Raw genomic sequence first — 25,611 nt, 5'->3', positions numbered from 1 at the left:
ATGAATCCAAACATTCCAAATCTAAATTTATATATTTCAAGAGCTCATTTTTAATTAATTTTTAATGAAGCTCGGTTTCTCTCTTCCCGCCACTTCACATTCATGACCGTGCCGACCGTCACGCTACATGCGCTACACAAAGCAGTGTTCGGAACCGTTCGAACAGTTTCACTTTTACCGTGGTTTCATAAAACCACACAACATTTTTTTTTAAATAAATTGCCATTTTTCTGCAGTAGACTTTTGCATAAAATCTGTGTTATTCATCAATTCGCCTTGGAGTTCTTTTGAAATAATAACTTCTGAATATAAACAGCTGTCCATGTGTACTAGGTTGATCCAAAAGTAATGATAATTGGGTATTTCCTGTGTACATAAAAATATAAAATAACTGTTTCTTGCTTGCTCATGTAGGTACTCACTAGGTTATCACAAAAAAATCATATCAATAGGCCACGTTTCCAAGTACATATTTACATTAATTTCTGTTGGCAACACTGATCTGCTGTACGTCCGCGCTATTCACTGTCCATCTGCACGACGTTCGCGGTGGTGGGGGTGCTCACTGGATGAAAAATTGGTCGTGCACATCCAGCAAGATAATAATAATAATTATTGACGTACGTCAACACTATTCACTGTCGTTTTGCGTCGTGGATCGTGTATGACCTTGGCGGGACGTACGTCAAGATGGACCGTGAATACGACGCTTAAAAAATCTGATATCTGTCATCTGTTTTCGGCCAAGTCCATACGAGCCATAAATAAAAGACGCTCTTAGGCGGTTAGCACACTGTCCCGCGTGTTCGAGTCCGAGATGCGTGTTTTAACATAGCTTGTACTTGTATCTCCGTTTAGGTATAGAAAATTCGCCCAGTCAAACATACTGAAAACACATTCACAGGCGTGCGTTTTATACTTTAGAATTTAGATCACGCATTCAGATGCTATGCCGCGGCCGCGGACGCACATGCCAGTCACAGGTGCCAGTCTTCTTAGCATAGAAATAAATAAGTTGGAAAGTTAGGAAATATATTCAACCTATGTTTACCTCTTTTTTTATTTCATCAAAATAAGCAATTATTATGTTAATTATATTATATTAGTTTTGGCTGACCGCTGAAAGCGCAGATGTAAGTAATAATGAAATACAAAATATTCTAGAATCTATAATAGTGAAATAATGTGATGAATAAAAATTGGCAAAGTATTTTAGTTTGATAGTTATTTTTCAGGTAAGTGTATCAAAGACGAATATAAAATTTGTGTCTGAGGACTGTGTGACTGTACTGAGTACTCTGTGCTCAACATCAATGATCAATGTCAATATTGTCAAATTGTCAGATCATAGCTTGCTGCTTGTCAGGTGTTTATCAATAAAATAATTTCATTTGAATTATTTGCACTTTACTAAAATTGCTGGTTTTATTTGTGGTATATCAGGTTCTTGTTTATATTGAATATGACAAATAGATCGTGTTTATTAGTATTTTTTAATTAAATTATGTCTGCCCGAAATTATTTGTCTGCACGAGAGAAAAGTAACATTAGAGGAGATTGTTTACCGTATATTAACCATCAAAAATTTGCTCGTCGTTCAGAGGTGCCTGTGCTCTCTGCAAATGAATACAATTTGGTAAACAGAAATTTAATTTATTCGTACAACCATCATTTTGCTGGAGATAGTTTAGAGCGGTCAGGCACCCCTTTTTCAGATTTCTTCTCTGAGAGCGAAACTGGTGAGGCTTTTATCGGTCGACATTCTTTCTGTTTGTGAATCATAAATTAAACAATTAAATTTTGATAAGGAACTCCAGACTTTCAAAGTGAAGAGAGCGACAGTAGTGCAGGGTCGGTGCTGAAAAGAAATACAGCGGAAGCGACGAAAACATTAGCAGACGAGTGGGACCGAATAGAGAGAACCCTCTACGATGAGGACGGCGAAAAGTGCACGCGCCCTCAGATTATTGAGGAGTGCAAACAATGGCAACAGTTGCATCCACAACTTAGGTTACTTACTTTACTTTCTTTCGATTCATTGATCTTATAATTCATAAAAATTAATCAAAGTTACTATTGAGTAATCAATTTCCATGTTTAAATTAATGTATTGTCATTTAATGAACATTTAATGCTTGCAGAGTCATTGGCAAAGGGCTGCCAACACCAGACAGAAGACTGCATTATAGACAAATTGAGCATGAGGAGATCATTGCAATGCATTACAGTGACTATGAACAGTTCAGTGAAAGTGAGGAACGGCAATCACAGAGCAGCACAGACGTCACACCAACAAATTCACCCAGAATCTCTCTTGAAGACGTGCACAATACAAAACTTTCAAGGGAGAAAATATCTTACAGCACATATGGACCAGATATTGATGTTTCAGACACATTTAGCTCTCTCTTACACATCACTCCCATACAAATCAGAAGTCCTTCACATAAGAAGAAACAGAGTCAGTCTATCCTCAGATCAGACATAGCTTCATCCAAGTGGATGAGGACTCATCGGCCAGATTCATCTATTAACTTTGGAAGGAACAGTGCAAAGTCATATATTTCATTGGATACAAAGAATTTGTGTAATCTCAACTCAGTGGAACAGAAGAAAAACAATAACAGGGTGTTTACAGCAAGGTTAAGGGATATGTCTCACTTACAACCTTTAAATTCTCCTGATATTCAACAAGGAATATCAAAATATCAAAATGGAATACAGCCACAGTATAATATAAGAAAAGTTTCATTACCTCCTTTATTATTAGAAGAAGAGAAGAAAAAAGTTAGTTTTGGATCTGCCAAGAAACAAAGTAAATATAGAAAGAACAATAAAATGCATCATCTTGATAAATATAAGCACTCTTAATAATTGTTAGGTGCATTATTTCATGTGTTTGATATTATTGTGTTGTCAGATTTGTTAAACTTTATACTGGACAGAAATTATGATTATCTAATATGATCATTATTTACTATTTTTAGAATTGCAATTTCATGTAACATTGTCCACAATAGAGATACATTCCTATAAATCTATTTTTATTGATGATAATTGACCTAAATCTAGTCATAAATAATTATAAAATATTTAGATTTCAAATGTTTAATAGCATATGCTTTGTATATAAGAAAAATTTATGAATAAACTTATTTTCTCAAATATTATGTATCTTTTATTTAAACAGAGTGATTATAAAGTATAAACTAATAATTTTTTTATTTTACATAATTGGCAAATTAATTGTCTGCTCGGTTCTTAGTTTATCTTCATATCAAATATTTTAATCCAAATATCATGCAATAGTGAATCATTTTTAAAATAAGTACTGTTGTAGTTCCTGAGAATCCTGAGATAATATTATGCTTTATGTACTTAATTATTAGCACAGACTAATAATAATATACTACGTATACAAATTATTAGTAAAGTAAAACATTTTGAATATCGCGACATCTATCGCAATTTTTCTAAAGAGTAGATATCAGCACCACAGATAATAAATACTAGACCCAGTCAGCCATTGAGGTATTATTACTACGTATAGAGAGGACACCACGAACAAAATCTGTGCGACAAGTGCGGCGGTGCGGAGCGGCTAGTGAGTCATAGATTAAGCGATGAGTTTGTGACGTTTGCCTCTAACTCGTGTTACAAAGAGTGTAGTATATAGCGATGCCCTCTCTAGTACGTAGTACATATTATCTCAATGCAGTCAGCACGCTATTTTATTGATCACTTTCAAGTTTCATGCCTCCTAAGTCCTAATGTTCCTCAGACCTAAAAAAAAAGACGGGTTTGCACTGCGGGAGTGCCGGCAGAAGTGAAAACTTGATTATTAACGTTGAGCATGTTTGATATTAATTGGAAATGGTACCTATCCGTCTTACGCTTTTTCGATCGTCACGTGTCCTGACGCGAGTTTAAGATTTTATACCCATTACAGGAAAAGTGCTCAACGCCGCTAAAGAAGTTTTCACTTCAATAATGTCGTAAGATCGCTGCATTTTCTTCGTTTCTTTCTGTTCGAATCTATAAGTATGTTTCACAATAATTAATCAAACACTGTTCAGCATCAACAGTTCAGGCAGCGATTTATATTTAATATGTATTTTCATGTCAATATGTTGTTATTTGAATATAGATTTAGATTTTCACTTATTTAAGTCAAATGTATATCAATCATCAAAAATAAACAACTCAAGTCTCAATATTAAACAGAGCTTTTAGCTTAGGCCCCTACGTACATTAAAAAGTGATTTTCAAAAACATTCTGATTTAATTTGGTGTATATGAGGTATTTTTGGACAAAAATCAAACACAATGTTCAAATACAAATACAGAATTTATTTGATATTTACATTATTTGCAATTTATTAACAATCAACATCAACAATATTAAATAATTTGTTCTTGTGGTGTGATACATATTTGAAACAGTCAGGTAATTTTGCCCGCGTTGTGCAGTCAATAATCATTTTGCAATTGCTTCTGTGCATAAAGCAACATTTTCATTACGAGAATAAAATAAATGAAAATGTTGCTATTAAGATTTGTGTCGAGGCATTAAACTATTTAAAGTTAAGATGTTTTAAATGAGCAACAATTAAACTAATAGGTGTCTGAAATAAAGATTAATAATTCAAAATAATGTGGTCAAATAATACCACCATTTCTATTTGATTATTGCTCATTTTAAATACTTATCAACATAATATTATATATTTTTTATTGCACTGAATTTGCATAACTTTACCTTTAATCAACGTATATAAGAAGATATATTTTTATGAAGCATTTTGGTCGAAACCAAACTTAATAGTAATAATTAATGCGCCTGGAGAAATGTTTTGTCCAATGTTTGTTGTAATGTTACCTACGCTAATCATAGTTTTTCGGACCAAAGTTTAGGGCTACGATGCAATAAAAATTGCAACTTTATTCCAGCCTATCAAACCGGTTTAAAAGGCGGTTCTATCGATCGTTGATCACTTTGGACTAAATTATCTATTGCGCCTCTCACCGCTACAATGTGGCCACCACAGCATCATACTTTAAAACGTATATATTTATTTAAATATCCTCTGTAGCACTCTTGAAGAGAACTCATTAGTTTTTCTCGTTTAATACTTCAAGTGTCCAGTGTGTCTGTAAAAATAATGACCTAATTGGACTAGTAAATTATAATACTTACTTAGAAACGCAGCAAGCTTTAAATACTAGGGCTGTCAACATCTACAAGAACTTCTATATTGAGGCAAAAACAAGCTTGGTTTAAATATATACCTTCACAATTTTTATTCTGCGTATAACAAATTCAAATATATTCAGCTGTTTAGTGGCCACACGATGGTTTAGCTTTGGCACTGGTATTATTTTAATGATCAAGCGTTAGTGAATGATTTTAAATATCTATAACTCTTAATACCTAGAATTCATAAGAGGTTAAATTTAAGCTTAGGGTTAGACCATTTAACGTTTGGGCAGTCTAGATTCCGTATGGACGCGTGTGCCATACACCGTACCGGACACCGGACACCGGTACATGGGTACACCAGTGCCAACTCAGAACGAAAAGGGCAGCGTCTGACCGTCATTGCCAGAGAGCAATCGTGATATTAGTTACTATTTTAATTTATATATAATATAATAAAATGTTATAATTTTATTTACCTCACAGCCATCATTATATATTGATACTACGTTAATTAAGAGAAGACTATGCGTGTAACATTAGAATAGATGGCATCAGCTTACAAAAATGGTCTAGCGAATATTCGTAGAGCGTTTAAGATTTCATATACGTATATATAGTACATAAAAAATTCAATCTGTTCTAAAAACGTTAACAACCTCAAGCTATTAGCAATAGTCAACAATGATGTTAAATCTAGGATTTTAATGCACACTGAACATGAAACTACCTACTTACAAATAGGCATTATGTGATTGATCGAATTAGACGTCGTTAATTTGCCTGAATATCGTTGATTAGCAATCGTGATCAATACAGGAACTAATGTACCAATCTCAGAACTAAACCGAACATCATTCCTACCCGTGATATTTAATGGTATTATATTATCTAATTAATTTTTGTGCGTGTGCACAGAAAATTGAGTGACGAATGAATATTATACCTAGTTAGTATAATGAAGGAAATTGTGATAAGTATTCCGATTGGCACAGAATTATTGAAAGTCAAGATGTGAAACTTGGTTTACAATAACAGAGGCTTTAATATATTAGATCCAATTTGTTAAACGTAGTGTACCGTATACATTAGGACAGTAATTATGAACTTTTTTTACAGAATTTATAGTTAGAGAAAAGGTACCTACTACGATTTACGAATGGTCGATGGTGGTATAGTATGGATAGTTTTACCAAACTGGATCCATGGTTGATAACAATGACAAATAGTGATACAATTTACACCTAGCAACACGATTCATACGACTCACGAGTCACACATCGTTAAAAATTACGTACGACAATCTCAAGCAAACACGCAGGACATTGGGCTATATTCTCTCTCGTTAAGGCGATTATACAAATTTAGACACTATTTTAAATTGCACACCGATCCACCTCTATAAACTTTTAATTGCGATATATATCTGTAATGCTGTATAAAAATATTAAAGGAAAATCGTCATTTATAATAATCTTAGTTTATAACACGTAATTAATCCAAAATATCTATTTAGCGTGTATTTTACATTTTTACATTGAGACGTCCGAACTCTATTCTTACTAGCATACAGTTAACTATAAGCCTAGTTCACAACAAACTACACACGACAGTATTCTCAAATATTAACTTTAAAGCAGCCGTAAGTAACTATTTTAATGCGAAGGAGATGTGGAAAAAATTCTTAAATACAAAATTACGTATGACTATGTACAACAAACTACATTAATTACAATATAGATCGGTGATTTAAGTTTTTACGTACTTATACACCTAAACCTAGTTTGGCGGCTATGGGCTTCCTGTGGCATGCAATGGTTTCTACCTATTCGAACCAACAGAAACAACGTATTCCCTGGTATAATAATAGATTTCAGACTAGTGTCCGCTCGCCTGTAACCTAAAAGTATTGTTTGGTCGACTTGTTTAAATCTCATTAAAACGTTAACGTAAACTTTCGATTAGGACAATAATTTGAATTAATAATATCTATCGTGCACAACCATCTCAATTTTATACATATTACCATCTCTTACTTATTATTTACTTATAATAATAATTTCGCGTGTTCCGTGATTAGTGATTTGACGACGTATTAAATAGAATTTCCTTGTAAGCTTGTTACGCGAGTGTCGGTACTTATTATATCATTCGTTTAAAACGAATAAAAAAAAACAAAGGAAAAACTTTAGGCGAGATCCGAGATACAATTTTGGAACATCGCAACATTTAAAAATAACCGCTGTTGCGATATAACGTAGAGGTACCTACCATTAGATGCATTTTCATTGATTCTCCCATTTCCACAAAGAATGAGCCTCAGAGACTTTGTACTTTATATCCTTAAGGGTATTTTGACATTGGTATGGACCGAGTGTCGCGGCATTACAAAAATATGGCAGTATTTCATTCAATTCCTTTAAATCTAATGCGTTTATTACTCCTGGACCGTCGCACACAACACACACACACACACGTGAAAGAAAACGTACGCATTTACCTAATTAGGGCCGGTTTTTATCTATTCTATTTATGTAACTGTAAGTAAGAACACGGTGAATTGGTGTCATAGGTATATGAACTTTATTTAAAACTATGTGATCGTTTAAAAATAAAGAAAACAATTTATCGTATTTTATATCTACACGATGCATTCTACAGGATAATTGACAAACCTCGTCTCCTAACCATTACAATTTTCAAGCGCACTTATTTATATAACGTGATTAAGTGTGTAAGCACAATTTAAACAATTTCCGAATAAATATTTCATAAAATTTGTCAAATATCCTGCACGTGGAAACTGTTTCATAATGCACAAGGTACTTATGTCGATGTTTAACTTTACGATGAATCACTAAAGATGTGGCAAATGTGTTAATAATCTAATAACGTCTAAGCGAAGTGATACTAATTAATTGTTAGACGCGTTGGAATAAGTCGTTGTTTTCTCTCTTATGTCGTGTTTCGATGTTTTGCGACTGTAAGACAGAAGAAAGTTAATTTGTATAGTAAGTGAAATATAGTGTTAAGTGTCGAAATACATTTTGGTAAAGGTATCATTAAATATCTAGTGATTATGTTTACGGCAGCGTGTAACTTCTCCCAACGCACAATTAATTGGTATCACTAAATATATCTAATACATTCAATTGTCTATGAAAGAAGTCCACAATCGTCAAAGCACCCGGAGTTAACACTAAATACACCGCAGGCTTCTGAAGCCCTAATAATAACAACGACGATTCGAAAATAATATCACACTGTTTGCATCATTTTACACTTGCATTCAGCATTTCGTAACACCCATTGACATAACTCACAATGGTTCAGTTCATTTTTCGTTTATGTGCAGCGCCATTTTTCACGTCCACTTTGACAATCCCCGCCCGATTAGGATGTAAAAATAAAAACAAAAACCAAAATAAAAGAAAAACAAAAATATTAAAATATTTATTAAAAAATAAAGGTGAACGCTAATAATGTACTATAACGCAAAATTAAATACATGTGCAGATAATAAGCCGAGAGTAGAATACAGTTAAAACGATTACAAATAACCCTAAAGAATGTTCTAATGTATATCGTACTAAATACTCATGAGCAAATAAATCGTATGCAAACTACAATCGTGTGCATAATATCGAGATGTGAACAAGCCTTAATCTAATTTAATAAAATTCGAATTTAATTATAAAAACTAATAACGATTGTCTTAAATCACAATTAAATATGAACTATGCATGATTAACTTCAATCAATCAGTCGATGAGTATAAATGCTTATACATATTTAAGAAAACTTACATGATTAGCACGTTATATTCTAGAGAATAAGGAATGGACGTACTAGATATATTATGTTTATTATATGCAGTACCTTATATTATGTCTTCTTAATTGGGTCTTGCAATTAAAAGTTTAAAAGGTTCATTTCCTTTGCCGGTTTATTTAATTAATGTTCCCTCATCGGTAAATAGTATCGAGGTCGGACAAACATACACACGACTCAAAGTACCATAAAATATTCACTGTCTAGACTTGTAACATTCTAACATACCTAAGATTCACGACATCGAAAGCTTCTCTAACTATACGCGATTTGAATAATGTGTACATTTGTCCGACCCGTCTGTATCCATTAATTGCAGTGTTCATATACTGAAGTATAGATAAAGCAAGTGTGGGTAAGAAAGTGCCTAAAAATGAAAAATAAACGGAAAGTGCGTACACTGTTCGGATCGTGGGGGATAATTCCAATTTGGGTGTGTTCAGCCAAAGTTTATTTATCCCATAGTATCACTGAATAATAAATTATACGCCCCAAATTCAGCGGTACATTATAAAGTATTGTCACATTTTGCTTACGGATACTTAAATTCTGCGTCTCGTCTCACCTAAACCGTTTCAGAATTCAATTATCCGTAAGGAAAACGGCTCGTTTAAGGACAATATATATTTTAATATTATCGCTTTTCCGAGCTGAAATTGTGACATACAACTATTACTCCCGCAAAAGAAACCGGTACCAATAGATAGTAGATATAAAAAAATAAACTCAAGATAATATTATTAAGAACCAAGAACACCGAAAAGAAGCACTAACAGAACAGAAAAGGACATAACAAAAAGTCACCTAAATCCTGAACTCATAGAAAGTAACATTTGCACTGGGGGACACTACAAAACGGAACGAAATAAAAAAAAGACGGGTTGCACTCCGGGAGTGCCGGCAGAAGTGAAAACTTGATTATTAACGTTGAGCATGTTTGATATTTTGGAATGGTATCCGTCTTACGCTTTTTCGATCAGGTCACGTGTTCTGACGCGAGTTTAAGATTTTACACCCATTACAGAAAAAGTGCTCAACGCCGCTAAAGAAGTTTTCACTTCAAAAACAGAGGGAACAAAAAAGCAAAGGAGCAGAGGTGTGCGGGATTGTCGGAGCGGTGGCGGCCCCTAGCGTCTAGATGTAGGAGTAGGGGCCGTCGGTGAGGGCGCTGCACAGCAATAGTCAGGAGGCGTCGTCCGCGCCGCCCCCCGCACCCGCACCCCCGCCCGCGCGCCGGCTCGCGCGGTACTCCACGCCCGGGTCGAACTGCATCAGCACGAACACCTGCAACAACTCGTTGTTAACATCCAAAAGTAACCTCGGAAAAATGCTCTTATTGGCACATTCGCCCCGTAATTAGGCTCCGCTAACGAAAGTGCTCTTATTGTAAAAGACGCAAGTTTGAGCGTCTGGAATGAGTGGCGATGGTGCTATCCGGCAAGCAGAGCCGGGATGTATATCTTTCAAGAATAGATTACCTCTTTTTATATTAACATGACTATAGTCGAGCCAATTTAACAGGCAACATTTGACGTCTATCAATTTCATCTTCATAGGGTGGTAACCTGCTTAAAAACATCGATTAAAGTGAATTAATCGATGCGGACTTGACAGATTTGTCAATCGAACTTGAAACACATGTCATAATATATGATAATTTTTATTCCCAAGTAATCAATGCATTCGATTCTAGATGTCAGATTTCGGTTTTTAGAGTAACGTCTCTGGTATTTAAAAAGAAAAAAGGCCTTTATTGACACAAAATTGTAGCGACGTCATTTCTTTAAATCAGAAATGTTTAGAATGGTTTATCAGTAAAATCAAATACTAAAATTACTTGTATCGGTCATTATTATTATAAATATGTAATCGTAATTGAAAAAAGTTAAGCAAATGTGCAGTTCTAACAAAACAAAATATCATGTTATTCTATGTCGTCGTTACCAGGTTACGTAGTTGAATTTAGTTGAACTGTCAAATGTTACCTATTAAAATGGCTCTAGTAATAAACTTGGGAATCGAACCTATAACTTCTCAAACCGTATGAAAGATAAAATATTAAAGTAATTATACACAAATGTCGCGGACCCGGTATAGGACGATGCAGAGCATGAGCACGAATAAGTCGCCCGCTTCGCCGATCTGTACTAGTAGCCCATTATATAGCGAGATCTGTCCCTGTAGTTTAATGAGAAAACCCCTCACCTGATCAGTAGGCAGCAGCGAGAAGTCATCCGGTGGGTTGGTGATCACATATCGCTTGCTGCTCGCGTCACACGTGGAGGAAGTATCTCGGAACCGGTACAGGCCGATACAGAGCATGCCGTACGTGCGTAGTGCGGCTACGAACAGGTCACCGTATTTGCCCGCTTCACCGAATTGGGCTAGTGGCCCATCGTATAGGGAAATTTGGCCGACGCGGCATCTGTCCCTGTTTATATTAATAATGTCTAAGTAATAGCGATTACAATACTTTATCGCTTGAGAGCATTTTTTTTCCTTCAATTGCAAAACTTAAGTAAGTTAGAACCAGTAGTTTTTAAAGTAAATAAAATAAAAATATTTAAAATATTCATTATAAGTAAACCCGAGCTCGTAGCTCAACTTCTTTCAGATCTGCCCCTCTAGTCAAGTGGCTTTCTGTTAGCGTAGCGTTCAATAGAATAGACTACGAATGTATGAGATTGACGTAAGCTGTAGATACGTTTATCTAAATAACAACATCAGAAAACCACTTGACTAGGGGGGCAGAATATGTAAAACACAAACTTATTTTCACCTTTATAACCAAAGTAGAAATAGTACAAAAATAATAAAAATGGCACTTAGGAAATCTTACACTAATAACATTAATTTCACTCAATAACTACTTAAAACACGTACCTATTAGCCAAACTCTCAGGCGTAGAATAACCACCACGGAGGCCAGCTCCTTCAGCCAATATCAGTTCCAATTCCGGCGTCGCACCACCCGTTATCAGTGATCTGATTAGCGTTAGCGCGTTCTGGTTGAAATACGTCTGGAATTTGAAATTGTTGGTAAGTCGATATTTACTATTGAGTATTATTAAAATGAGACAGGGAGATATGAAGCTATGTAAGCAGAAGTCTTGTTTTGTTTCATTTGTTAAAACATTCCTATAAATTATAATATACTTTTAGTTATTTTATATAAATCACCAATTAACCGATAGGTTTTCGTTTATCTAATAAATGATACATCAGTCATACATTGAGTGTATGAAAATATATAACGATCTTTTACAATGATCGGTTTCATCATTTAGAATCCTACACTTCTTTTATATTTATTTCAAAAATGTAACTGACAAATAGAAACCGACATACCCGGAAGGTTTGAATAATAAAAGAAGACCGGCCAGAAAAATTCCTTTGAAGTAATTTGTCCTTTAAGTCTTCTATACATTACAATATAAACAGTACAATATACGAATATACAAAAATGCTCACAGTGGACATAAGCGAATCGAGCACGCTGACAGCGAAGGCGGTGCCGCAGGCGAAGGGCTGCGTGAGGTACAGCTCCGTGTCCGGGTCGTCGTCGTCGTCCTGGTCCAGGAACTGCACGTTGCTGTCGTTCACCAGCTCTGCACAATAAATACAATTTATTTTAACGTGATAACGTTTTTAAAATCGTTTTAGTCGGGTGACATGTTCAGAAACTTGTGTCACACCAAAACCTCACGAGCGCGATCGCAGGTATAACGAGAGAGAGACGGACCGATCTCCCGTCTCATCTCGAGCGCTGCCACCAATAAGACGTTATCACGTAAACATCTCGATCGTAAACCTACTTTACAAACAACCAATTTTTTAATAATGTTTACTTGGTGTTAGGGACAATATGCTTGGTAACGATATGATTCGTAAAAATAAAGGTTTCACTGTAGCAAGTCAGCAAGGAAAATTCATAACATTATAGTCATGTAGTTTTGTACTTATAGAATTAGATAATTTGTATACTTACATTAAATCGAATATAAGTAAAAATCTAGTGGATAGTGGATTTGATATTTTATTAATCATTATGGAATAAAATTATAACTACAGAAGGAACAGATAATTTTCTAAGTTAGCTTAAATTAAATTTAAGCAATACGATTGCAACAATATTTTTTTTAGTTGATTGGCTGCGGGCAGCACAGAACTGTGCCCAACTATGGGCCAATAGCACTTGTATTAGCGCGACAGTGGGATATTGCCCTGTGATCAATCCTAAAAGCAGGGCATCAATCTATACTGACCAGTGATCATCGGCACATTAGCGCCATACACGGAGCCCCTCCGCTGCAGCAGCACGGGCGCGGGCGAAGCGCCGGGCGGCGCGGGCGCGGCGCTGGCCCCGTTCGCTCCGGCGCTCAACACGCCGATCGTGTCGTCGAACGTCATAGCCTTGATGTTCAGCGAAGCCAGGATAGCTTCCTTGTCGGCCAGCGTCGGGTCATCGTTGGATGGCACCTTCGCTGACAGGATGCAGCACATGTCGCACAGGTTCACGTTCACTGCACGCAAGTCGGCTCGGCTTAGCGGTGAACCCTGCGGAGTAAACTCAAACTCAAACTCAAACATTTATTTATTCAATTAGACTTCTTGTAGAAGCACTTTTGAAACGTCATAACATATTTTAAAATTTACCACCGATTCGGAAAGCAGTATCTACGGAGAAGAACCGGCAAGAAACTCCATAGTTGCTCTTTTAAAACGTAAAGTAACGATCCTGGATGATGTTGTTTTGTAGATAGTGAAAGTCATAGTGAAAATACAATTTTATTGATAGTCTTATCAATAAAATTTTATTTTTACAAAACGGATAAAAATAAAATTCATGAACTTTCCATGTTTTTTTTTTAATCTGAAATAAATATTTCAAAAAATATAGCTGCACAATCGGATTTTTAGTGGGTAAATAATATATACTCTCATATACCTAAAGTACGCTCAAACGTCATTTCAATTCTAAACTCATGCATCCAATTTTTACGTATTTATCCGCTCCGCAGATTGTGTCATCACTTGGCACTTGGCCAAGTATTGAAATAAACAAAAGCATAACTCACATTCAATACAGATATCTTTGGTAGATTCTGCAACATCTTCCATTCCCTGCGGATATAGTCGACGCTGCCCACGATGACGACGTGTTTCAGCTCGTGGTAGTGGAAATTGGACGCTCTCAGCGGCATTACGAGATTCCTCAAACCGATAAGCGGCGAATCCGGATCCGCAAATAAACACACTACGACGTGACCGTTCAGTACGGTCATTGCTGCTTGATTTCTATCCTAGTGGGAGAAAAATAAAATATCTTAAGAAAATATGATAGGTACTGTTAATAAAATGTCCAAATTTCAATATCCTGGAAAATGGCACAAGTGCAAGGTACCATGTTGATTGTACACGTACAAGATACAATGGAACTAATAAAAATTTTATATTTACGCATTCTATCGTATCTAAATTTTTGCCTTGCCTTAACAATTATTTTTCTATCTTATAAACTAAACTAATGTCCAAATGTATTGAGATACGTACTAGTATACAATCTTCTAGATTTCGGGCGGGACTCCAGTGGAACATTCCTGTAGAGTCATATTTCATTTCAGTCTTTTCAAAATCGAAGTCTTTCGACTGGTCGTCCGCCAGACCGGCTGGCAAACTGACACCATTACTATTTTGATTACCACCGCTACTCCGACTCGTTGGCCTGTCAATATTAAAAAAATAAATGTCACTCAGAGTTTTGGCGGGAAACCGGTACTAAAACGTGCAGTAATTATGTGTATGAATTGTTTCTGTACAATGAAGTAATCAACGTTATATTCTATTCGTTAATTTGTCTTGCCTTAGTGATTCTTGATTCAATATTTATCAAGGGTGAAATATTGAAAATAACAAAAGTGAAAATAAATTGAAATTTCATAGCCATTAATTTTCCAAAAGGATTGTAATTTTAGACCGTAATAATTGTACCTGGTAATATGAGTACACAATTTTAATAACGACATCCTTTTGGAAACTTAGTAAAAAATAATATGCGAAAAAAGGGAAATCGCATAAGTTGAGGTAAAAATTCGAGCAAACTATTGCGTAAAATAATCAAAATACAATCCATTTAGCCGTGTTTTGCAATACTAAACAGTGCTGAAAACTTAATCTAACTATGTACGTATAACTAACTACACTATATTCTATACGCAACTGATCGCTACAAAATGTTCTAAATTCTAAGCTTTCAGTCAACTATTTAGTGCCGTGCTGCTATCGAGTGCATACAGATGACATATATCATCGAAAAAAAAAAACTGGTCACCATACCAAAGCTCTAACGACTACCTTCTACAGTAAAGTCTTATCTACGGAGTAAAATAATTGGAAAATAAATTCTGGAATTACATGAGTTTTTTCACTTCGTAGGCTAGGTGATAGGCTTGGTAATTCGTATCTTGCTCTTGCTGATTCCTGTAAACAGGGTCAAATATTCTCCAATGTTTTCAGGAGCCTCGGTAATCGTGCGTAGAATAGGACCTAGTATATTCTAACAGTCATGAAGTATTCGACTCAGTGCCGTGCATAGTGCATCGTGCCCATGAAATCACTTATAAACAACATAGACATTTAAATTCAATTAATGAAGCGCCATATAAAAATAAAGTAAACGTTAAGAAAAGTTTATTATACACACATTTAGAGCCGACATAATCGAAATTAAACTGTTGAATCGGGAAGAAATCATAAAAAGCACAGGTTCACATCAAGGTAACCTAAATTGCGAGAAATTATTAAAGATAAGGGGGCAAGTTAAAAATAAGATTGTATGATAGCTACCCAACCAAAGCCGAAATCAGGAAAACTTTTTTAATTGTAACTGAAGACATTATTAAAGTTTGTATGAAATCGGTTTTGAATAGATATGTGCGCTCTCGATGTTGTTGTATTAATTTTAAAAACCAGATAAAAATTATGCTTGTGATCCTGGTGGAATTTACAGTAAATATGTCCTTTATATATAATTAAGTTGGATAATAATTATAAACTAATTTAAAACTAATTAGCTTATTTAGGTTTCCTATGATAAAAGTGTCTTCGTGTTTTATGTTTCTTGCTTGTTGAAATAAAAATACACTAATGTAACCGTTACCAAAAGTTCTATTTAGACGAGAAGGATCATCATTATACATACATCTCAATTATATTGCACCAGCAATAACCCGTTCGATTCCTATGTATACCCAAAAGGTAACCCGTCCACAATATTGAACAATATTCGAAATTGGAAGCATTTTAGCCAGTCAATATTACCAGAAAAAAATATTGGCATTTTAGCCAGTTAATGTTACCAGAAAAAAAGTATTGATATAACCTTAGCATCTAGGGCAATTCCTTTAGCAAATCCTTAACTAATTTACCTTTCTGTTTGCGAGGATCATAAGAAATAAATGACTTACGTCTCAGGCGGTGCTCTCGTTACGTTTGGCTTCACCTTATTCACTTGTCTCGTTGTTGTTGAGTTCATTAGCTGGTTAGCCATGGGCGAAATGAGCGTTGTTGGCGCGGCGTTGCGATGGTTTCTATTGATCACTGGTAACATTTTGAGGTTTTTTAATGGTATGGAAATTGTCTAGATTTAAGGCTTGTTGCAGAACTTGTTAATTAAGTCAAGGTTTATATTATTTGTAATTTCAACTCACAGATTAGTCAATTATATCCAGAAGTAGTAAACCGATACAAAGTGTTAAAACGGTGGAGAGAGCTAGGTTTTCTAAGTCATGAGAGAGAATATTATATAGATGTGAAGTTACAGAATAAAAAATACATAAAGTGATTTAAATTTAAACAATTTACTAAAAATACTTACAGCTTATATCTTCCCCTCGATCTCGGGCTACTTCACTGCCTGCATTAATATAAAAAAAAGAATTATTATTAATCCCACGTTTTTAAACAAATCAAAATTATAAGCTATAAAAGCAGTTTATCAAGTTCTTAAATTTATTAATAATATCAATATACGACAGAAGCATGTATGGCATTCAGACACCAATATAAATTAGTCAATCAATATCAATACATTAAATAAGATGCAATGTCATGGATACTTGCAAGGCTCGGCAAAGGGTGGCAAGCCAGAATGATAGTAACATCCGCTTTAGAGTTAACCAAGAAGCATAGGTCAATGAACACTTTAATTTAAAGGACATTTGCATAAACAATCTGTGATAGTGTGATGCAGAAACAAGGATACATTGGCTTCGTGTATTGCATAGCTTATTGCACTCTGGTAGTTTAAACAAATGTAATTCGATTCCTTCTAGATCGTTCTATGTGTCAGAATTCGGAATGCACCCGTAGAAGCGCCGAGCGGTATCTACGTCGTCAGGTTCATGCTCGACTCAAGCGAACTTCTGATCTCCGGTGGCTTTCCGCCAATTCGGTGCTGTCTATGAATGCATGGTCAAGCAGCTAAGTGCAATATTTTTACCTATGGGCAAGCGCATCTGGCTGTATGTGTGGGCCAATGATTAAAAAAATAAAATAAAAAACACTCGAGTCCTCGGACTCTGAGATGTACCTCGAAGATGGACCTTCTTGGGCAACTCTGGCGGCGTGAAGGTGGGGGGAGGATGGTGGTCATCTGCAAAACATCAGCACATGTTCGCATTCCTATACAACACTCAGTCGATAAATACATTCTACTTCACGACGCAAATATACAGCGTGTGACAAGTAACATGTAGTCAGATATAACAAAATTTTATAATGTACTTATGACATTTAGAAAATTAAGATTTCAACTTGGTCGAATTGTTAAGGCACTATTTAAGTTTACTTGTGGATAAATAAATTCTACAGGGGACCAAGGTAAAACCAATGTTACATCGATTAATATTATGTTTTAATTTAAAGAAAACATTTAACACATGCACCATGCAACATCTAAAATAAAAATCAAACATTTTACAAGCGAGTGCACTAACACCTACACTACTCTATAACCTACACTAATGTTAGTCAGCATTTAGTTTATGACAAGTTCAATCTTTTCTATTTAATTGCGATGACATATCTAAGAGGGTAATGATAATGAAATAAGGGATGTGATTGATTTAAATGAGGCACCGAATGTACTGAAATTTCTATGTATGTAAATAACAAATCGAACTCTTACATTACATTTTAGCAAGTACCATTTCGACGGAATCTGAAGCGTCAATCAACCACTGCAGGGCCCTTATGTTTCTATCAAGGACCATCTAATTAATTTAATAATACCCTACACATAATCGGTAAACATTAATATCATAATCCAAGCACAAGTAATCGATAAAAACTAAGACTTTACAACATCAACACCAGAGTCTATCGATGCAGAAATTAGAAATCGATAAGATGATACCTAGAAAAAAATATTCGTATCGACAATAATTTAGTAACCATACAATATCAAAATAAAATTATAACACTCGTTCCGATGGATACATCGGCTAATAGACATTCATCTAACTGCTGTAAATGCACATAGATAACGTATACAAGACAATAATAACGGACACGATATTGATACACATGGACATGGCGAGTTAGCCGCACCATTGCGTACACCACATCGACATATAGTACACTGATACCAATGCTGAGTTACGTACTTGCCCGGCCAACCATCTGGACGGCTCGTACGCCTTTCCTGAATGTCGCCACTGAACCGAGAAACAACAATTTTAGAAAATGACAATTGTGCGGACAACATATTAAATTTGGTAAGGATCGGGTAAGAAATAGGCCAATTAGTATGCGTATTGCGGAACATATTATGCAAAGCTTCACCGGCACATAATTATAGTAAAATATCCCATTAGATTATATGCGTTTTTGTATTATATCCACAGAATGCTCCAATAATTATCAATATACTTTTTAATAAGCGAAACAAGTCTTAGTGTGCTCTTTATCGACTCTATAATGGGCATACTGCCCATTACCACGTGACCTTCAAGCACTATATTAATAATTACTAGTGATGTAGCATTGCTATACTAATTGCGTGGAGCATCATTTGTGAGTTAGCGTACTTTAGCTTAAATGTAGATATATATGAGATGGTTAGTTTGCAAACAAAGTATTATATTGTGAGGTACGGCAATGGCCATTTATTATGCTTTCCGTACCATCAGGAACACTTCGATAAGTATTACTTTGTTTCACCATCCCACTCTGCATCATCATCATTCCGACATCTGGAAAAATCCAAATACTGACGTCCTGTTCGATTTGTGGATCGCTATTTTTCCTGGTGCTGAACATGGCAGATTCAATGAGATATGGCGATGATGGTTTTATGGAAACACTTTTGAATCTACCAGATTCAAGGGTGATGTAATGGAAGGCGTTGGTAGAATTTTGGACGTTAGTGACTGTCATTAACACGGAAAAGCCTGAACTGTTTTACAAAGTCTTTGAATAGAGTACAAGCTCACACCTCACGGAGTTCTCTGGCCCTTAGTAACTCTGACTGTCTGAGACATGCTTTCGTGGATTTGCACAGCGGTTTATTGTACTAATTAGTGTTTAGAGTTTTAATGACAAGTGCATCTTGCAGATTGCGTTTTAATTCTACATTTTCAATGTCATGCAATACTGTCTGGACCGGAAGTGCATCATATTTATTTATATACTATGTTGCAATGCTTTATACTGTGCTGGTGATAGGTAAACGAAAAATATTCATTTTTAATATATATTTATATAAATACTGTATGATGCACTAATTGCTGTCGATATATAGAATATAGAATTGAGCAAGAGTAATCTGCGAGGCACAGAAATGTGTCAAAATGCGTTCACATGTTTTCATATCGCTGGCGAGCAGACATACACAATGATCGCTAAATATAAGTGAATGCACGGTTCAGAATGCCTTCAAGCCGACCCAGTCTGCGGTAAAACAGACGCAACAACACTAAAGCATCGCAAAATTATATATACACGAAAAATAATTAGAAAACGTCAATCTTTATGGTTAGGTGGGTTGTGCAAGTTACCTATATCGGCTCCGAGCTTCCGCTGGTGCGCGGTCACTAAAAGTTTAGCCGAACATTATTATTTTCTCGCACATAAAGTATACAGCGTGATGTTAATAGTTTATTGTGTTATTGCCCTGCTGTGTGACATTTATAACAAAACATCAAGTGATTGTGACTAAGTATATCAGTTTCAACTCAGAGTTACAACATATATTTCCAGAAAGTATGTCACAGAGTTATATTCTTAAATAATAAACCATTCTAGATTCTTGTTCTAGATCATGGGAGATTACTATTCGGTAATTTAATACTATTTAACACATCTAATGATAAAAGTAAAATTATCTTACAGTTTTTGCATTTGCACTTTTTGATCAGTGTCTCATCCTTTATATCCTCATGACATGCTTTGCAGTAAAACCAGGCCCTGGAATATGAAAAGTATAGATATTAGTAAAAGTGAAAGTGTTTACAAAAAAATAATAGGTACCTATTGCAATTGAGACTCTTAATTTTAAGTGACTCTTATCATTACATTAAAGATGCATATTCTAATTATTATTACCTTTTAACCTCATCAGCAGACTGCGCTATGAAAAAACCTTGCGTATTGGCGTGTATCTTCGCATTTCTTGGATTTATTGAGATCTTACTGTCCGCTCCTTCCTCACCCTTAATCTCGATCGCCAATAGTAGTAACTTTAGCTTCGTGAAACATAACCTGAAGATAATATTGTATTATATTTTGTTCTTGAACTGACTAATATTTAGAGTTGACACGAAAGGAGAGAAGCAAACAGAAGAGAATTCTTTTTTTAGGGAAAAGTAGAAAATTAGAGATGTTTTTAAAAAAGAAAGTAAGTACAGACAAAGCAATTTTGTTTTGTCTTTTATAAACAATTTAAAGGTTTTGATCAAACCTTTAAAAGAAGAAGGATATTATTTATTTACAAAATTATTATCATAAAAGTTATTATTAGTTATTAGTGAACAATAGCAGAAGTATAAATTTATAAAGAATAGAAAAAATTCGATCACTAGGCGGGCATCCTTTCGCGCCATTCCGGGGCGAATGCCTGACCAATTCAGCCACTCGTGACTCGTTTTTTTTCTATTCTTTATAAATTTATATTTATAAAGCATTTGAATGCCATAAAACCAAAAATATTAATTTCAATAGCAGAAGTATTCATAAACTGCGCATAAAAAATTAAAATCCTCAATCCTTACTCGCTAGCTTGAGCAAATGTCATCCCTGTGAAGGATGTGGACAAACTTTCGGTATACATCTCACAGCCGGTCCCTTGTAGGTAATCGTTCTGCCAAGCCTGCGTGTCTGGCGACTGTAATCAACCAATTGTGAGGTGAAGCACGTGCATAGTTAGTCACAGCCTTTGGACTAGTCTAGGGGAAGTTATTTTTTGGAGCGAAGCGGAAAGATGGCTGGATATTTAATATGGTCAGGATTTTTAGGGAGTTTTATACAATGGTGGAATGCTTAGTTAATATTAAGGATCTGTTCCTTTGTACAGTATTTATTGAGTTTGAGGCTCTCATTTTACATATCCGCTTCGCTCGTTTTGTATGGAGTAACTGTGGAACAAGTCCTATATTAGTTCTGAGGTATTGTGCTACGGAACTCCTGTACTGTACTACATATTCACGGTACTAAATTAATGTTCAAGCCAAGACGGTTATTTCGTACAGGCGAATGCCATATACAATGTATCCTGTGACACTACGTCACACCATTTCCCGTATCGGCCACTTACTCTGCGGCTCGTATGAAGTACATGCCAACAAATGCTGAACTCAGCGTGTCTGTATACATCTCCATGCCAGTACCCCTTAAGTAGTCATTTTTCCATTTAACCATTTGTTTCGACTGTGGAAATGTGGCAGAAATATGTTTTAGGTACTACAATTTCGTTTTACACTTACTATCTACATTTATCCCATGGGATACCAGTTACAAATAAATTTTGAACTGAATCATACTTTACTATATTTATCCCGTGTTGTAGCAGTTTTAGGATAGTTTCCAAGAAAGCTAACTATAAAGTAAATTTAAAAGTATTGTCAATAAAATGTTGCAAAGTATTTCATTTTTTTTTTAAGTTGATCGTGAATTTATCAGTGCAGATTACGTTATTAGCATTGATATCACCTTACCTGTAGAAAAACAGTTTCTTAGTACTACTATATTATATAAGGAGAGGTATACTAAAAGATTCTGACCGTTTTAAAACTCCGCATAGCGAAGAGATTGGCCATCATCGTCGAGAAACCAGGCGCGAGACAACTCTGCGCGATGAAACCCAGCTTTAGTTCCGCCAAACATATCACGTCATCTCCTTGCTTCCAGTCCCAGGATGGAATGTTTAAGAGGTAGGCCTATTGAAGAATTGGTAATATAAAAGCAATGTTTTGATCATCGAAGAATAGAACTACAACTGACGCACAACAGTAATAATAACATAAAAATGGTATACACTTCCTACCTTGATGAATAGTTTCAAAACTAGGAATAATTACATTTAATGAATACGAAAAGTGAGTTTCACGTAAAAGTAGCTATTCGACTCCGTATGACAATTCGTAGAAAAATAAAGAGCAGAATTCCAGCAAGTGAAACAATATGATTGAATTATAGCTCCGATAATTCAATCATATATCGTTTTTGAAGAAGGACATAATAATTTGTGTTCGATAAAACCTACCTTATTATGATACTGCATCAATTGAATAATAACCCTGATATCATCCGAGTAATTCTTGATAGAGATGACTCTCATTATATTAGCAGCATCTTCCGCATCGGGATCTTGGCAGTATTTGTTAGCTAACACCAGACAAGCATCGGCTTCATGAACCTGGTTTGTATAGCGATTAAGTTTTATTTTTCATTCGATTTTTATATTTATTTATTCAAATGCAAATATATCTCAAAGCAACTGTTAATGCTTCAAATTATTATCATGACATAGTCATATTAAGTATTTTTAATCTTTGAATTTAAATATTTCACAATGTTTACACAAAAGCATTTAGATAGGTGCACCATCTAGAAAGGGACGACACTGGAGTAGAAAGATCATGCTTACGACACAACATCTATTTAGGAACTACAAGAATTACAAGGAATATTTGTTTTTGATAAAAAGCGAATGATTTGGCATTCCATGCACACTAGTTTGTATCAATCCAAGCCATGCATACCGAGACTTACCGTAAACACTCGACAATATCGACAATCGACATCTGTACTTTATTCTACAAAGCAAAGCCAATTTAAATCGGAAACCCTTTCATCGGCAACCATTTATGTGAAAACGTTCTTTCAGCACTGTTTGAAAACCTGTACAGTTCAAGTCAATATCGATTGTTTAGTGTATTAGTATATGGTCAGCATCGCATACAACACCCAGTTAGGTACAAATAGACACATATTAGGGCGAGTCGGCGGGCTTGGATAGGAAGCTCCTCAGGAAACGTGCGGGGCAACCACACACAAATTAACAACATAGCGATAGCCACACAAACAGCCCGAGTCTCGGCAATAGAAGGGAACTGTACACGACTCGACACTATAACATCTCCCCAACTGACGGGTCAGTGAACGAGCGTCGCTACGTCTATAGGAAAGACTGCACAGCCTCAAACCGACACCACGCCCAAAAGATCACATCGTCCAGAGTACAGTGCTACTTACTTTTACCCTTTGCAGATCGATTGGATTCATAATGGTGCCTTGAAAGAATTCCACAGTGGTAAAGTGTCTCTTGAACAGGCCTTCGAGCTCCAGGTCGGGCGGTTTCCTGCCATCAACGCTCAGTTATCACTACGGACTACACGGGGCCGGGCCGCCGCCTGTCGCGGGCCGACATTACCATGCAACTATATGTAGTACCAGTACGCGGCAGTGGGGAGGGACGGGAGTGCCGCCGCGCGGGAGGTACCGCCGTCCCACCGTGAAAGCCATGATTGCATAAAAGAATCATTTAATTACGTGACAAAATCCTACTGTGACTATGAAACAGAATCTTTAGGGAAGAAAAAGATCTGTTCTTTATGCACATAAATGATCAAAAATTGGTTCACTTTAACGCGCATCAATGATAAGGGCCGTGCTGTCTAATGCCTGCGCTATTTGATCTCACTCTAACCTTGACTCGCTCAAGGTCCACGGCATTCATCATTGTACCCTGAAAAAACTCGACGGTGGTGTAGTGACGCTTCAGTAGACCTTCCAGCTCAAGGTCAGGCTCTTTTCTGAAAGCGTCCGTTCATCACACATGTTACACCCCCCTTACATTTTGTCATCACCTCTTATTTACTTAATACTAAGACCTTATTGAAATTGTTTGAAAAATAATCTTAAAGTCTGAACACTTCTTTACTGTTACAATAGTCTAAATCTTAAAATTATTGGGCGCATTAAAAGAAAAACATTTTTTACCTGTGTAAAAAAACAACCTCAACATCCACATCTTCTCGATCCTCGTGTAGAAAGTCCTTTAAAAAATGGCTCACTGATTCATATGTTATGTGTCCACATACTACAATATGCCTGAAATCATACAATTATATTAAAGTACCTGTTCTCATGTAACATACGACACAACATCAACTACTGCATTGCATTGACATAGAAAGCAGAGTGTAAGCGTACTTTTAAATTTGTGGCTTTAATTGTAAAAGAATTCCAAAATTACAAAAGAAATTAAGCAAATTTTTATTTTCAAATAGAACTTTGAAAGCCTTGACTTTACTTTTCATTTACTTACTTTTTATATTATAAAGCAATAATATAAATAAGCTATAGCACTTAGAGAAGAAGACAGAAGATTAGGGTTTAGCAATTTGAAGTTTTACTTAACACCTGGGACTAAAGACAATACTGGATATAGACTGGGTCACAATGTACCGAAAGAGAAATACTTGAACAGTCGCAACAGGGTTAAATAAAACGGTAGATGATTAAGCGTGATACCACAACTACATTTAAGTACAACGCCTTTATTTCTACAAAATTTTCAAAAGGTAATTTACGAATAATATTATAACATCAATTTCATTAATGAAACGCTTGGAGCATTACAAAGGAGTGAAAAATAAAGGCATTGTTTGTGACAACCTCCATAATTTACAAATACAGCTTTGTTCATCAGTTTGTGCCTCATTTAAATTCTACTTTTCTTGAAAGTACAAATATATTTTCTACTATAAATACACGTATGTCACAAATAGATGAACAATCTCAGTTTCGTTCAGGATTGTGTAGCTATCTACCACACTAGTCAAAATAAAAAACTTAATCACGTTTTAAATATCTCTTAAACCGAAAAGTATAAAACAAGTATCACACCACAGTAAAAAGTCAACACACAAGATTAATGTATGAATGTTGATGTGATAACGTTTCGACAAATGATTCGATATATTTTAAATGTATTTGACTTCAAAGTGAATGTCCTAAAGTTTGTAAGTGTTTGCTCTCTGACAGTATTTTTTAGTTTACATTCATATAATTCGTACTGTCTT

At 35.4% G+C, this 25,611-nt stretch overlaps 2 protein-coding genes across 4 annotated transcripts in view; one reads left to right on the top strand and one right to left on the bottom strand.

The window, feature by feature from the left end:
* The first annotated feature begins 1,345 nt into the window (after nucleotides 1-1,345).
* On the top strand, nucleotides 1,346-3,046 carry LOC149905324 (uncharacterized). 2 transcript variants are annotated; one of them, XM_090106330.1, is made up of 3 exons: nucleotides 1,346-1,739; nucleotides 1,818-2,010; nucleotides 2,142-3,046. In XM_090106330.1, exons 1-3 carry the CDS (start codon nucleotides 1,505-1,507, stop codon nucleotides 2,869-2,871), a joined length of 1,158 nt encoding a protein of 385 aa, XP_089962456.1. In that variant the 5' UTR covers nucleotides 1,346-1,504; the 3' UTR covers nucleotides 2,872-3,046. The 2 variants fall into 2 exon arrangements, with proteins under 2 accessions (XP_089962456.1, XP_089962455.1); XM_090106329.1 differs by having other exon boundaries at nucleotides 1,809-2,010.
* A 1,283-nt stretch (nucleotides 3,047-4,329) lies between these two features.
* The window catches only part of slo (calcium-activated potassium channel slo), a 56,551-nt gene continuing 35,269 nt past the window's right edge, over nucleotides 4,330-25,611 (bottom strand). Inside the window, exons 8-26 of one of the 2 annotated variants that reach the window (XM_090106471.1) lie at nucleotides 24,527-24,637; nucleotides 23,780-23,885; nucleotides 22,788-22,940; nucleotides 22,306-22,461; nucleotides 21,298-21,410; nucleotides 20,633-20,788; nucleotides 20,418-20,494; nucleotides 19,213-19,281; nucleotides 17,619-17,681; nucleotides 16,905-16,943; nucleotides 16,495-16,627; nucleotides 15,443-15,508; nucleotides 14,582-14,753; nucleotides 14,107-14,331; nucleotides 13,294-13,585; nucleotides 12,500-12,636; nucleotides 11,912-12,048; nucleotides 11,234-11,459; nucleotides 4,330-10,312 (exon numbers count right to left, since the gene is read on the bottom strand). In XM_090106471.1, coding sequence (XP_089962597.1) covers nucleotides 10,211-10,312; nucleotides 11,234-11,459; nucleotides 11,912-12,048; nucleotides 12,500-12,636; nucleotides 13,294-13,585; nucleotides 14,107-14,331; nucleotides 14,582-14,753; nucleotides 15,443-15,508; nucleotides 16,495-16,627; nucleotides 16,905-16,943; nucleotides 17,619-17,681; nucleotides 19,213-19,281; nucleotides 20,418-20,494; nucleotides 20,633-20,788; nucleotides 21,298-21,410; nucleotides 22,306-22,461; nucleotides 22,788-22,940; nucleotides 23,780-23,885; nucleotides 24,527-24,637 — 2,533 coding nt within the window. In that variant the 3' untranslated portion in view covers nucleotides 4,330-10,210. The remainder of the gene's footprint in view (nucleotides 10,313-11,233; nucleotides 11,460-11,911; nucleotides 12,049-12,499; nucleotides 12,637-13,293; nucleotides 13,586-14,106; nucleotides 14,332-14,581; nucleotides 14,754-15,442; nucleotides 15,509-16,494; nucleotides 16,628-16,904; nucleotides 16,944-17,618; nucleotides 17,682-19,212; nucleotides 19,282-20,417; nucleotides 20,495-20,632; nucleotides 20,789-21,297; nucleotides 21,411-22,305; nucleotides 22,462-22,787; nucleotides 22,941-23,779; nucleotides 23,886-24,526; nucleotides 24,638-25,611) is intronic. The other variant, XM_090106469.1, reaches the window with a different exon arrangement.

The sequence above is a fragment of the Colias eurytheme genome, chromosome 10, assembly GCF_061535395.1.
Source record: "Colias eurytheme isolate Ceu_HAF_F1 chromosome 10, ilColEury1 Martin Lab GWU primary, whole genome shotgun sequence".
Classification (NCBI taxonomy): domain Eukaryota; kingdom Metazoa; phylum Arthropoda; class Insecta; order Lepidoptera; family Pieridae; genus Colias; species Colias eurytheme.
This window is presented reverse-complemented; position numbering and strand designations above follow the sequence as displayed.